Genomic DNA, 15,750 nt, shown 5'->3' on the forward strand with positions numbered 1-15,750 from the left:
TTCGGACAGCTTGTTAGTCCAAATTAAGAAGATAGAAGAAATCAACGAAGATAAAAGAAAATTAGAGAAGCAGTCCTTGGTAAAATGACATGCACACAACAAAAGGTTCGAATTGTATTTCTGTGGTATCCTTTGAACACAGCGTCTTCTCAACATGATGTAAACATACTAACTAGTCTAGCGGAAGTTTTTGTGGGCAGGTCAGGCTCTGTTCGTATTTCACGGGCAGAAGGGGATTATGCAAATGTGTTACCCAGTGACGTATACCGGTAACAGGCAAAAGATTCGAAAATAGGATGACTCATTAAGGCGATTCAGAATCGACTCTCTCTTTTGAGAGACAATATCTTTATTTATCATGCACTTTTTTGATTAACAACTTTGCAGATTGTTTTCATTTAAGGATAGCTACGTTATAAACTGCAAAATAAATATTTTTCAACAACCCATATGACCTGCTCTTTAAGCATATTTCATAAATTAATTGTATTCTGAAGCACAGTATAAAAAACTTAAATGAGATATTTGAAAAAAAAACTGACCAAAATTAGAATCAAAAGGCTAGACTCACCTTTGCTGAGGAGCATGTTGTGTGGAGAGAGGAGATCTGGTCCAAAGGTCACTTTAGTGATGAGAGCAAGTTTAATTTATTTGGGTCTGATGGGAAACATATTGCTTGGCATCAAACTGGGGAACGACTGAACCCAGAGTGCGTATAGAAGTCAGTGAAAGGTGGAGGAGGAAGTGTCATGGTTTGGGGGATGTTTTCTGCAGCAGTAGTTGGGCTTCTTATACAGCTACATGGCGGGGTGAAGGCAAATGTTTATCAGAACCTCCTTCAGCAACATGCAGTTCCTTCCCTGCAAGCATCTCCCAATCAGCCTGAAATTTTCATGCACGACAATGCTCCCTGTCACACTGCAAAATGGGTAAAGCAGTTCCTTGAAGCTAAGAACACTGAAATAATTAAATGGCTGTCCCAGAGTGATCTAAACCTGATTGAAAATCTTTGGAATATAGGGTTGTTACGGTGAGAATTTTCCCACTGGTTAATCGACATGACGGTAATACCGGGTATCACCGGGGGTGGGGTTCGTTGGGGTTTTCCCTCCTTTCCTCACTTTCCTTCGCATTTATTTTCCTTTAAATAGCCTAGCTTGTGCGCATTTTACTTTCACTCGAATTAGTGGCAATTCAGCGTCAATTGATTTAATGTACAGCATTACACGGTACAACAACAAACTCACTTATTCTTAAACATATAACATTTGTTAACAAACTGAATAAAAATACACCATGCTATAGGCCTAATATAAAATAAATAATTTAGATTTTAATACAAAATCTAAATATATATATATTAAAGAATATAAGACTCATAGAACGTGTAGCGAATCGTTTATTAGCAAAATGAATAAGAAAGTTTGGAGGCAAGGCATAGCCTACACCTTGATGTAAAGTAAAATAAATAAATAAATTACACAAAGTTGAAATAAAGTAAAAATCAGCAATCACTCAAACACTGTGGAACCAAAACAGGTAATATACAGCTACTACAGCTTATGTTAGTGGTATACCTACAGCTAATATTCCTTCAAATTTTGAGCGATGAAGATTACCAATATTTCAGAAAGAAATCAAGTATTTATAGATTGTTCTCTAATGTTGATTTCAACGGTATATTGGTTTGTAGTTGTATGCAACCTCATTTAACAAATGTTAACATTTTATCTTAGAGTTGTGATTAAATCCATGTAATGTTGTAATGTCTCTTCACAGCAGCTCAAAGCAGCAAGGACTATCATCTTCTTCATGTCCCAGCCATGAGTCCATGAGGAGTGGTCCAGGTTTGAAAACATCCAGGTAAAAGATCATTTATTTTTAAAAAGTTGGTGGTTATGCACAGACTATCGCAGCTATGTCTTGCTAGTTATTGCATGTTCTTTTTAATCTGTTTATTTGTCTTTAGTTTACATGCTACAAGTATTAAAATATCAGTTTACAAGTATAAAAACCTCCTTATTAAATAAGATATATTGAAATAATTAAACAGCCTGCTCTGTGAGTAATGGTTAAAAATGTTTTTAAAGAATAACAAGTTTTATTTTGATTTTCCAGTACTGCCTCATCCCTTGATAAAATTCGAGATGCATTGCAATCAAATCTGAGGAGCAGGTTTCAGTGTTTGCGTGAAGGGATATCAAAACACAGTGCCCTCATACTTCTCAATGAGATCTACACTGAGCTCTACATCACAGAAGGTGGTGGTGGAGAGATCAATAATGAACATGAGATCAGAGGGATTGAATCTGCATTTAGGAGAGCAATGATAGAGGACAGACCAATCAACCTGAATGAAGTTTTCACACTGTTACCTGGACAAGACCAACCCATCAGAACTGTGCTGACTAAAGGAGTTGCTGGCATTGGAAAAACAGTCTCTGTGCAGAAGTTCACTCTGGACTGGGCTGAAGGGAAAGAGAAGCAGGATATTCACCTCATATTTCCACTTCCTTTCAGAGAGCTAAATTTAATGAAAGATCAAAAACTCAGTCTTAAAGATCTTCTGCGTGCCTTTTTCCCTGAAACGGATGAATTTGAAATATCCAGTGATAAATTTAAATTTCTCCTCATCTTTGATGGTTTGGATGAGTGTCGCCTGTCTCTGGATTTTCAGAACAGCGTGAGGTTGTGTGATGTGACCAAATCTGCCTCAGTAGACGTGCTGTTGACAAACCTCATTGTGGGGACTCTGCTTCCCTCTGCTCTCATCTGGATCACCTCCAGACCAGCAGCAGCTGATCTCATTCCCTCTGAGTGTGTCCATCGAGTGACAGAGGTACGAGGCTTCAGTGACTCTCAGAAGGAGGAATACTTCAGGAAGAGAGTCACTGATGAGAGTCTGGCTGAGAGAATCATCTCACACCTGAAGTTATCAAGGAGCCTCTACATCATGTGCCACATCCCAGTGTTCTGCTGGATCTCAGCCACTGTTCTAGAGAAGATGTTGAGTCAAGCAGAGAGCGGAGAGATTCCCAAGACTCTCACTCAAATGTACACACACTTCCTGATCCTTCAAATGAGCACTATGCATGAGAAGGTCTATGATAAGAAGATTAAAGATATAGACTTGGTTCTCAAACTGGGTAAACTAGCTTTTCAGCAGCTAGAGAAACGTAATCTGATCTTCTACGAGGAAGATCTTAGAGAGTGTGGCATTGACGTGCAGGAAGCGTCTGTGTACTCGGGACTGTGCTCTCAGATCTTCAGAGAAGAATCAGGGCTGTCCAAGGGGTAAGTCTACTGTTTTGTTCATTTGAGCGTTCAGGAACATCTTGCAGCTTTGTATGTGTACCACTCCTTTGTGAATCAAAACATAAATGTGATAGACCAACCTAGTCTTCTACCCAGCATTCGGACTTGTGGTTCACAAGGTTCAATATCTGACCTCCATCAGAGAGCTGTGAAGAAAGCTCTGCAGAGTCCCAGTGGACATCTGGACCTTTTCCTTCGCTTCCTTCTGGGCTTCTCACTGGAGTCCAATCAGACTCTCTTACAAAGCCTACTGATGCAGACAGAAAGCAGCTCTGGCAGCAAAGAAAGAATCGTTAAGTTAATTAAAAAGATGATCAAAGAAAATCCTTCTCCAGAGAAATCGATCAACCTGTTCCATTGACTGAATTAACTGAATGATCATTATTTAATGAAATCCAGCATTATTTAAAATCAGGGTCAAGAATAAATACTACACTGACAGCCTCACAATGGTCAGCAATGGTCTTTGTATTTTTGACCTCAGGGCAAAAACTAGATGTGTTTGATTTAAACAAATACACCGGGATGCAAGTCTTGCCAGATGAAAGTCTTCAAAGGCTACAGCCGGTGCTTGAAGCATCCAGAACTGCAAAGTATGTCATGCCAGTAATAATAGTTTAACTTGTCTTGTATTAAACGTGGCACAAGATAATTCTTGCTTGAGTTATTTCAATTAATCTAGAAGTACTTTAATTAAAACAGTGTAATGTACAAGATTTGTATACTTCCAGAAGTAATCTACCCAACACTGTCTATGCATACACTTGCTGAAATCAATTTAAAAAACAGAATAAAACATTTTATTTGTTTTTTTTTTAATTGAAGGCTTTGTAAGCGTAACCTGACAAGGAAAGGCATTACCACTTTAGTCTCTGTTCTTTCCTCAAAGACGTCATGTCTGAAAGAGTTGAACATGACTAAGAGTAATGTAAATGACTCTGGACTCAAGCTACTCTGTGCTGGACTGGAAAATCCTCAATGTCAGTTGGAAACACTGAAGTAAGTCTTAAGTTTTTTTATCTTCATTTTCATAGGTTTATTTACCTAATGTATTGCACATAATAATAAAAATAAAGTAATAAGTATAGTTAATGCTTCAAATTAGAAACAGACAAAATACGCAGTTAAGATACAGTCTAAGAAAAAGTCATAGCAAGTATTCTTGTCAGTTTACCTAATTTCAAGGCCCCCATATCATCTGAAAAACGAAAGTATTGCAAAACTGACATTGAGAAGAAGTCTTAAAAGTCATTCATGAAGAAACCTTTTTTTTCTTTGTTGACTGGTGTCTTCTGGTGTTTCTGATAAAGGTTGTGATTTTCTGGCTTCGACTCTGAGATCAAACCCCTCACATCTGAAAGAGCTGGATCTGTCTGGAAATAAAATCACTAACTCCGGATTGAAGAGTCTTTCTGCTGAATTGCAGAATCCCCTCTGTAAACTTGAGAAACTGTGGTAAGTTTAACTATCCTAAAACATATATTTTGACATTAAGTTTTGTTTTGTTACTATGTGTCCATTAACTTAGATCTGATGCCATTTCCTCTGCAGCATGAGACTTTGTGATATCACAGGTGAAGGTTGTGCATCTCTGGCTTTAGTTCTGAGCTCAAACCCCTCACAGCTCAGAGAGCTGAATCTGTCTGGGAATAAATTGGGAGACTTGGGAATGAAGGTCCTCGCTGATGGACTGGAGAATCCTCATTGTAAACTGGAGATACTGAGGTAAAATTTTCTCGCAGAGAGTAATAAATGTATAGAGAATCATAACTGACACACACAAACACAATTAATACTGTATGCTGTTTTTTTCTGCAGGCTGAGGGATTGTGGTATCAGTCATGAAGGTTGTGCAGCTCTAGCTTCAGCTCGGAGATCAAACCCCTCACACCTGAGAGAACTGGATCTGTCTGGAAATACATTTGGAGACACAGGATTACGGAGGTTATCTGTTGATCTGGAGAATTCTGACTGTATGAAACAATCATCCTTAACTACAGTCAATTCTAAAGCTTCATTGTTTTATCTTTGCAGTTTGGAATATTGTAGTATCACAAATGAAGGATGTGCTGTTCTGGCATCAGCTCTCAAATCAAACCCCTCACACCTGAGAGAACTGGATCTGTACATGAAAAATCTTCAAGGTTCAGGAATGCAGCTGATCTCTGCTATGAAGAATGACCCAACCTATAATTTGCAAATGCGCTTTGAAGAAGCCAAACTGTAAATTGGAAGTTCTGCGGTAAGTTTGTCAAAATCATGTTGAAAATGCATATTTCATTCACCGATCTATAATAGAGAACTGGATTGCTCATGACGTCAATAAAAGTGAATCCGCCGCGCCGCCATATTGGTATTCCCTAGGATCCCCATACATTATATTGCATTAATAGGAAATCGTACGATTTCAATGAGAAAACATCACCTAACGAGTCAGCGTTTTTATATCTGTACATTCTTACAAATGTGTATAGTCATTGTTTCTTTTTTTCTCTGCAGACTGAGGGATTGCAAAATTGCAGAGGAAGGTTGTGCTGCTCTGGCTTCAACATTGAGATCAAACCCATCACACCTGAGAGAGCTGGATCTTTCTCAAAATAAACTGGGAAGCTCAGGGGTGAAAAAGCTCTCTGTTGCTCTGGAAAAGCCTGACTGCAAACTGGAGATACTGCGGTAAAAAATTATTATTTTTTTTTTAGCTCTGTACCTTCTCTGATAGGACTCACTGAAACAATCATCCTTAACTACAGTCAATTCTAAAGCTTCATTGTTTTATCTTTGCAGTTTGGAATATTGTAGTATCACAAATGAAGGATGTGCTGTTCTGGCATCAGCTCTCAAATCGAACCCCTCACACCTGAGAGAACTGGATCTTTACATGAAAAATCTTCAAGGTTCAGGAATGCAGCTGATCTCTGCTATGAAGAATGACCCAACCTATAATTTGCAAATGCAGTACTGATCAAATTCTTAGATACCCAGTATTTAAAAGAAATAAGCTTTTCTTATTCTTCTGTACTAAAATGATTCTTACAGAAAATTTAAAGGCATTGGTATGTTTCACTATAGCTTTTTGAAGCCTTTAATTTTGTATAACTGATAAGTTGACTCCACTCTGATCATCACCCCTAACGTTCTACACTGACTCTTGTTCAGACTAACCACTGTCGGTTTTCCACACTCTTCTTCATGCCACAAGGACATAAGCAACAGAGAAATCATGAGATGGATGTGAAACATGGCCTATATTGAGTTGTATTTAAGTCCTCACAGCTAGCTAGATGCTATTGCACTTTACTGACTATTACAATTAATTTTATTGTTTACTTTAACTTTTCTGGTACATTCATTCTTTTGTAAGCTGCACTCAAAATTTAAATTGTCTCTTGTGTCTGTTAATTTATGTAAAAGCTAAACAGATATGTGTGTAATGTGATCACATTAAAATTAATGTGTAAAGTTGTAGGTCAACAAGCCAAAATTGCATTTTAACTTAATTCAGTAAACTTGTGATCTTTATTATATGCACCTACCAAAGGTGTACTAAAATGTCATGTGTCATAAAGAAAAGTAGAGAATCATTCTTACAGACACAGCTGGGTAGTAACTGATTGCATTTTTAGTTGAATTATCACTCAGTAGGTTATTTAACCATATATTACTATGTCTTTGGAGGGCTTTTGTCTTTCAAACAAATTAAAAAGCACAAATTCAGGTTATTTCTTATTTACATGTAATGCAGGCATTCCCAAACTTTTTTTTGTCATATTAACCTCTTTCACCTAATATGTTTACTTGAAGTACCCCTTTGATTTTAAAATAAACATTTTAATAATATTCACGTGTTCACGTTTCTCTGACGCTGGTTAATGGTCACATGACATGCAGGTAAATAAAATATTTAAATTTTTTTGCAAGTGTTTTATTTTGATTGATGGTACTTTAAAATGATTTATTTTAATTGTACATTTTTATGATTTATTAGCTTTTCTTCAAACTCACAAACACCCTTTTCATGACTTTACAATTTAAACGTATTTCTGTGTATGTGTGCTAATTTCATCATTGTGTTAGTATTGTATTTTATTATCGTTGTATGGTCAAAGCATGACTAAAAGTAGCTTTTACAAACCCATTGCAAATGTTCTCTTGAAATTATAATACATTAAATGCAACTGAAATAATAAAATACAATTAAATAGGAAGTGTCTGTATAATATGTTTTTAATAATTATTATTAATTTGCTTGTTTTGTTTGTTTTATGGAGCGCTTGACTAAAAACAGGCCTGTAAGAGGTTATTAACCACTACTCGTTCTTTTAATTACACACAAGTCTCATTAAAAATGTCTACAAATTGACAAAACTGATCTGAGATCATAATAATAAATGCATAGATAGTCATAATTGACACACACAAACACAATTAATTAATACTGTATGCTGTTTATTTTCTGCAGATTGAGGGATTGTGGTATCAGTCATGAAGGTTGTGCAGCTCTAGCTTCAGCTCGGAGATCAAACCCCTCACACCTGAGAGAACTGGATCTGTCTGGAAATACATTTGGAGACACAGGATTACGGAGGTTATCTGTTGATCTGGAGAATTCTGACTGCAATCTTGAGATACTCAGGCAAGATCACCACCGTCAAGTAAGTCCTTTATTTCAAAGCTAGGGACAGAAATTAATGTAATTCTCTCAGCAGGTTAGACCATCACTCTTAAAAATAAAGGTTCTTCCCGATGCCATAGAAGAACCTTTTTGTCAAAATGGTTCCATAAAGAACCTTTAATATCTGAAGAACCTTTCTGTTTCACAAAAGGTTCTTTGAGACGAAAGAAGCTTCTTCAGATTATAAAAAGGTAAGAAAGAGATGGTTCTTTAAAGAACCTTTGACTGAATGGTTCTTTGTGAAACCAAAAATGGTTCTTCTATGGCATCGCTTGAAGAACCTTTTGAAGCACCTTTATTTTTAAGAGTGATTATAACATCACTAATGAGGGTTGTGCTGCTCTGCGTTTAGTTTTGAAATCAAACTCCTCACACATAAGAGAACTGGATCTACTGTATCAGCAGAAGGCAACATAATTTAATGAAGACCAACACTAATAGTAATTTGAGAATCAGTTGAAAACTCATCTCTTCCATGAGCATCTAACTGCCTCCTCATAAAAAATTATACCTTCACTTTTTCTATTCTCTTATTAACCTTTATCCCTTCCTGTCCTAGCTTTTACTATGTTGAACGATGACTGAACCCTTTTATAATGGGCACTTCTCATGTTTATTGCCGTCTTATGGTAGATTGCTTGTTGTTTTCCTCGACTGTAAGTCGCTTTGGATAAAAGTGTCTGCCAAATGAATAAATGTAAATGTAAGAATCATCTGATCAGTTCTTTACCAGTGGGGAGGGCATAAATCTGCAAATGAGTGGACCTTTCTAAAATAGGGTGGACCTCTATTCTGTGTGCAACTATGGCTTCTCAACATCTTTAAAATCTTGGCCTTTAATGTATGAGTTTAAAGCACAACTTTAAATTGTGAGGACAAGTTTTGCACGTTCTCCTTTTATTTGTGTACCTTTAGTTTACCATATATCTATACAATTTACTCATTCATTCATTTAGTAAATGTGATTGTGGCTCATTGCGGAATGGATCAATTCTTTTGGAATCAACACATCTGACTGTTCTTTGAACGTTGTGAAATATATGGCTCAATAAAACAACAGCAATAAGGGAACAAAGTTCAGCTGTTCTCTGTAAAACAAGTTATACTGGGCAACGCAAAAACGTCTCTGAAAAATACTTGTACCATTAACTGTATATAACTGCAGTTAACGCATTATTTTAAAGGACTGAACCAGACATTTACCCATTAAAGAAGATTTTTGGAAGAATAATTTCAGTGTCATCATGAATCCAAGCAGTTCACATAGTTCCTCAGGTTAGTGTGAAAAATATTGATTAGTGCACGGTTTGAACTTACTTTACTCTTGAAATAAGAGCTGCACAATATTTATCATTGCCCTTGGTTTTGTAATCATGATTAATAATGCTGGTTAATTTACATTTAAATGCTTTTTGGATTCAATATTTTTTATGTACAGAGTACACATCCAAATCAAGCTGAGAACTGTTTCGTTTATTCCTGTTTTATGCATTAGCATATCAAGACTTAATGTCATCTAAGCAGCTTGAAAAACAAACTGTATAAATTATATAAAGAAAGCTTATAAATAACACTCCCTGTATCACATTATCTGTAACGTATGCCGTGAATCATTTCAGTTCAGCTAGAACTGAAACTAAATAGAAACCATTGACGCAATGGGAGTAGATCGAAATAGAATGTTATAATCAACAGGATTAGTTATCACGGCAGCCATGATTGTAATGGGATTATTGTAACAATTAATTGTGTAGCCCTACTAGAAATGCCATACACAGCTTGGTTCAGTCTAGACCTTTTATTTAATAAAGTACATACTCGCATACCTCTGCTTCGATTTTCTCTTAACAGAGCTGAGGATTCTCCTTTTGGGTCCAAAACTTGTGGAGAAAAGTTCAGTAGGAAACACTATCCTGGGCAAAAAGGAGTTTGACTTGAAGACTTTGCAATGTGTGGGGAAGCACAGTGAAAGAGCTGCCACAAAGATCACTGTGGTTGATACTCCAGGCTGGTGGAGAAATTTACCCTTTGAAGAAAACCCTGAACTGTACAAACAGGAAATTATCCTGAGTGTAACTAAATGTCCTCCAGGACCTCATGTTCTGCTGCTGGTCTTAAATGTAGACACACCGTTTGAACAAAATGAAAAAGACATTCTATGTGGTAACATGAAATGTTTTGGTGAGGAAGTGTGGAGGCACACAATAGTGCTGTTCACCGGTGTAGATCATCATACAACCACTCAACAATTTATTGAGAATGAAAACCTCCAGAGGATCATTGAGAAATGTGGGAACAGATATCATGAGCTTGATACTAAAAACTGGGGTGATGGATCTCAGGTCACAGAACTGCTCAAGAAAATACAGGAGATGGTGGAAGAAAACAGAGGTGGACATTATGAAATGAACAGAAAGACTCTGCAGCAGGTGGAGGAGAAGAGGAGAGAACAGGAAAAAAGAGCAAATGAAAGAAGGATCAAAAATCTAAAACTGAAAGATGAGACAAAAACAACAGGTGAGCTTCTTTATAACTCTCTATATTGATTTTATGTTTAACCAGAGACCATGTACTCAGAGAGAAAGGACCAGGCCCTTTATATAATGAATAAGAGAAATTGTAACACAAAATAGCACCTCTAAGAATAGAATAGAATGGAATAGAATAGTCCCACTTTTCAGTTAAATGAGCCAATCAAAACCTGATCTAGAGTTTACTCTAGAACACTCAACACATTAACAGGGTCTGTCAGTTTGTAGCAGATTTGTACTAAAGAAACTATTTTGTTTCACCATTGTTGTCATAGTATTTGTTACGTTTCAAATATTATTGAAACGTAATCTTGACTAACAGTTTTAGCGATTTCAGTCTTTCCCTGTTTAGCTGCTTTGCTTAGATGCCTGCATAGGCTGCCTGAAAACATTACTTATATGGGCAGCCATCTAGTGGACTAATTTGACTTTAAGGGACTTTAACCTCTAATTATATAGCCTGCTCTAGTTTATAACACAACAGTCTTCCTTCTCCACAGAGATACCTTCATATTACTGGAGGTAATTAAAAAAAACAGCTCAAAGTAATGAATAATAAAATATTTATGTCTGCCTGCAGAAAATAAGCATCCCCTCTCAGAGCTGAGGATGGTGCTGCTGGGTTATAATGGATCTGGGAAGAGTTCAGCAGGAAACACCATCCTGGGCAAATCTGCATTTGATTCCAAGAGATCACTTACATCTGCAGTACGAGAAGGAGATGTTGCAGGAAAACACATCACTATGGTTGACACTCCAGGCCGAAAAAGAAATTACCACTCAAAATACACCCCCAGATTCTATAAAGATGAGATTGTGTTGAGTTCATCTCACTGTCCTCCAGGACCACATGCCTTTCTGCTTGTCATAAGAGTGGACGTTTCTTTCACTGAAGTGTACAGAAAGGCAGTAGAGGAACATATTGCTCTTCTTGGTCTCAAAATCTGGGATCACATGATTGTTCTCTTTACCTTGGGCGACTGGTTGAGAGACACAAGCATTGAGATGTTCATTGAGAGTGAAGGAGAAGCTCTTCAGTGGATAATAGACAAATGCGGGAACAGGTATCATGTCTTCAACAACAGAAACACAGATGATGGCAATCAAGTAACAGAGCTGTTTGAAAAGATAGAAGAGATGGTTGCAGGAAATGGAGGACGCTGTTTTATGCTACAGCATCAGAATTTGCAAGAGGTAAAGTCCAAAAGGATGAAAGTTGAGAAATTAGCAAAACAGATGAAGGCTGAAGTTCAAAAAAGAAATGAATTGAGACATTCAACATCAGGTGAGTAAACATTGAAAACACAGTTTTAATGTGGTTTACTGACAATATTTACAGTCTGTGCTATGTCTTTTTTAAGGAGATGCTGAACTTTTTGAAATGAGGTTGGTGTTGCTTGGACCTCACTATTCCGGCATAAGTTCAACAGGGAACACAATTTTGGGAAGGCAAGTATTTGACAGAAGAATCGAAGAGAATCTAAGTAATAATGGGGAAGTGGCCGGGAGGAAGCTCAATGTGGTTTGTACACACAGTTTTGAGAAAGATTTCCTTATTGGAAAAAGACTTGAGGACGCTAAACGCAACCTTCTGAAAAGTGTAGCAGAACAGTCAGTTTCTGGAACTCATGCTTTCATTTTAGTCCAGAGTGTTGACTGTTCCTTTGCAGAGGAAGAGAAAGGCGCATTAAAGAAAATCATGGAGCCTCTCGGTGAACAAATCTGGAATCACATATTGGTTCTCTTCACTTTTGGAGATGAACTAGGAGAAACTCCCATAGAGTTATTCATTGCAAGTGAAGGTGATACTCTCCAGTGGCTCATTGAGAAATGTGGGAACAGGTATCATGTTCTCAACACTAAGAACTGGAGTGATGGATCTCAGGTCACAGTACTCCTGGAGAAGATCGAGGAGATGGTGGCAGGAAATAGAGGATGTCATTTTAGACTAGATGAAGATACTTTAGGCTGGGTTGAAAGAACAGTAGCTGTACCCATTAGAAGATCACGAAGTATGGATGATCCACTAAGATGTAAGTTGTTCTTAAGTTGTTTGCATATTGTGTAATATTTAAAAGGTTTGTCTGGTTCTGATATTCATTTCTTTCTTTGTAGTTGCTGAAAGATGCAGTCCTTCCTCAGGGATCAGTTCAGCATATATGTCCCAGAGATCCCAAGAAACACCTGAAGAGTGGCATTTAGAGTCAAGTTCAAACATGAGCTCTGGAGTGGAGTCTCTTAGCTCTATTCCTGAGTTTGATTGAGGCCTGGATTAAGATTAAGATACACATTCACTCTAACATTGTCTTGATACCTTTATTTAATTAGCTTATACATAGCTTGTATTACCTGTTTAGATCTTTACATAGAGAACAGAGAAGTAATGAAAAGGTTACTTATGTTCAGTAATCAGTAACCTATCAACAATCAAATCCTTTTTTTTTCAAATCTAATGGCTTAATTTTTGTGAATATGTCATTTATCGGGCATGCACTGTATACAGTTCTTCAGTAAAATATGATTTCAGATTTTGAAAATCCAACTTTAAATGGATATATGGATCTATGTTTTTGAATAAGCTCACCAGACTATTATATGACTGAATGCATGGTGTCACTGTGATTGGCTGCTCTAACGACAAACAGATTTTGCAATTGCACACTTCACCTAGACCGGTAAGACTGGTCTCTACTTTATGTTTTGTATTGTACATGTAACATAGCAATATTAACAGTATATATGTCCCAGAGATCCCAAGAAGCACCTGAAGAGTGGCATTTAGAGTCAAGTTCAAACATGAGCTCTGGAGTGGAGTCTCTTAGCTCTATTCCTGAGTTTGATTGAGGCCTGGATTAAGATTAAGATACACATTCACTCTAACATTGTCTTGATACCTTTATTTAATTAGCTTATACATAGCTTTTATTACCTGTTTAGATCTTTACATAGAGAACAGAGAAGTAATGAAAAGGTTACTTATGTTCAGTAATCAGTAACCTATCAACAATCAAATCCTTTTTTTTCAAATCTAATGGCTTCATTTTTGTGAATATGTCATTTATCGGGCATGCACTGTATACAGTTCTTCAGTAAAATATGATTTCAGATTTTGAAAATCCAACTTTAAATGGATATATGGATCTATGTTTTTGAATAAGCTCACCAGACTATTATATGACTGAATGCATGGTGTCACTGTGATTGGCTGCTCTAACGACAAACAGATTTTGCAATTGCACACTTCACCTAGACCGGTAAGACTGGTCTCTACTTTATGTTTTGTATTGTACATGTAACATAGCAATATTAACAGTATAAAATGTTGTTGATAACCGTGTGACTAAACATGTTTTCTCATTATCACGACTGTAAAAATGGCTGTACAATTTAGCATTTAGCTTTTATCTTTAAAGAGGTCATGAACTGAGAAACCAAAATTCCCTTGATCTTTTGACATATAAGAGGTCACTGTACTATAAAAACATCATGTAAGTTTCAGAACTCAAAACTTTCTTGTTAGTCTAAAAACAGCTTATATGGAAGCCAGTGCGCCAAAACGACCGCTTGTGGAATGTACCGCTTTATTGGTGCATTCAAGTCATGTCGTATAGATCGTATTTACAAGTTTCCCAAGACTCTCACTCAAATGTACACACACTTCCTGATCATTCAGATGAGCACTATGCATGAGAAGACCTATGATAAAAACAAGATACAAATATGGTTCTCAAACTGGGTAAACTAGCTTTTTTAGAAGCTGGAGAAACGTAATCTGATTTTCTACGAGGAAGATCTTAGAATTGTACTCAGAATTGTGCTCTCAGATCTTCAGAGAAGAGTCTACTGTTTTGTTCTTCTGAGTGTTCAGGAACATCTTGCAGCTTTATTTGTGTACCTCTCATTTGTGAATCAAAACATAAATGAATTTGAGCAACCTAGTCTTCTACCCAGCATTCGGACTTGTGGTTCACAAGGTTCAATATCTGACCTCCATCAGAGAGCTGTGAAGAAAGCTCTGCAGAGTCCCAGTGGACATCTGGACCTTTTCCTTCGCTTCCTTCTGGGCTTCTCACTGGAGTCCAATCAGACTCTCTTACAAAGCCTACTGATGCAGACAGAAAGCAGCTCTGGCAGCAAAGAGAGAATTGTTAAGTTCATTAAAAAATTATTGAAGAAAATCCTTCTCCAAAGAAATCAATCAATCTGTTCCACTGCCTAAATGAACTGAATGATCATTCCCTAGTGGAGGAAATCAAGCATTATCTAAAATCAGGGTCAAGAATAAATACCAGACTGGCAGCTTCACAGTGGTCAGCAGTGGTCTTTGTATTGCTGATCTCAGGGCAAAAGCTAGATGTATTTGTTTTAAATGAATACACCGGGACACAAGTCTTGCCAGATGAAAGGCTTCAAAGGCTACAGCCGGTGCTTGAAGCATCCAGAACTGCAAAGTATGTTGTGCCAGTAATAATTGTAGATGTTGTGCCAGTAATTATTGTAAAGTTTATGTATAATAAAAATTTGATATAGTAAAATATAATGGAATATGTTCCTTTTTAGTCTTTATATTTTTATTTATCTTGTATTAGATTTTGCACACGATTCTTGCATTATTTTGATTAATGTAGAAGTACTTTTAATTAAAACAGTGTAATCTAAAATATTTGTGCAATTCCAGTAAGTAATCTACCCAACATTATCTATACATACACATGCTGAAGTGACTCAAAAAAAAAAAAACTGAACAAAACATTTTTTTCCTTGCAGTCTTGCTGAGCATAACCTGACAAGACAAAGCTATACCACTTTAGTTTCTGTTCTTACCTCAAAGGCTTCATGCCTGAGAGAGCTGAACCTGGCTAGGAATAATGTAAGTGATTTAGGACTTAAGACACTCTGTGCTGGACTGGAAAATCCACAATGTCAGTTGGAAACACTGACATTGTGTAAGTATTAAATGTAAAGTAAGTTCTTCTTGTTTTGTAAACCTAAATACACACTAACTCGTGGGGACTTGTGTCACCTTGGGGACCTAAATTGAGGTCCCCAAGGGTACAGAAGCTTATAAATCATACAGAATTAGTTTTTTTTTTTGATATTGTAAAAATGCAGAAAGTTTTCTGTGAGGGGTAGGTTTAGGTACAGAAAATACAGTTTGTACAGTATAAAAACCATTACACCTATGGAAGGATGGTGAACCAGACGTGTGTGTGTGTGTGTGTGTGTGTGTGT

General features: G+C 36.8%; 1 protein-coding gene and 1 pseudogene across 1 annotated transcript; both read left to right on the forward strand.

Annotated features, from left to right (window-relative positions):
* Nucleotides 1-925: 925 nt before the first annotated feature.
* LOC107582262 (NACHT, LRR and PYD domains-containing protein 12-like) lies at nucleotides 926-8,147 on the forward strand (annotated as a pseudogene).
* Nucleotides 8,148-9,203: 1,056 nt separating this feature from the next.
* On the forward strand, nucleotides 9,204-12,782 carry LOC107582285 (GTPase IMAP family member 8). Its single transcript, XM_016268051.1, has 5 exons — nucleotides 9,204-9,262; nucleotides 9,839-10,504; nucleotides 11,099-11,803; nucleotides 11,880-12,551; nucleotides 12,634-12,782. The coding sequence occupies exons 1-5, from the start codon at nucleotides 9,232-9,234 to the stop codon at nucleotides 12,780-12,782; spliced, it is 2,223 nt and encodes a 740-aa protein (XP_016123537.1). The 5' UTR covers nucleotides 9,204-9,231.
* Nucleotides 12,783-15,750: the final 2,968 nt, after the last annotated feature.

This window comes from Sinocyclocheilus grahami, unplaced genomic scaffold (genome assembly GCF_001515645.1).
Source record: "Sinocyclocheilus grahami isolate Dianchi unplaced genomic scaffold, SAMN03320097.WGS_v1.1 scaffold42.1, whole genome shotgun sequence".
Taxonomy (NCBI): domain Eukaryota; kingdom Metazoa; phylum Chordata; class Actinopteri; order Cypriniformes; family Cyprinidae; genus Sinocyclocheilus; species Sinocyclocheilus grahami.

Bases quoted from the DNA above. Each gene is read 5' to 3' on its own strand.
- LOC107582285 (XM_016268051.1), top strand. From the start codon at position 9,232: ATGAATCCAAGCAGTTCACATAGTTCCTCAG. The intron at 9,263-9,838 runs GTTAGTGTGAAA...TTCTCTTAACAG, and splicing joins CAGTTCACATAGTTCCTCAG to AGCTGAGGATTCTCCTTTTG. The intron at 12,552-12,633 runs GTAAGTTGTTCT...CTTTCTTTGTAG, and splicing joins TATGGATGATCCACTAAGAT to TTGCTGAAAGATGCAGTCCT.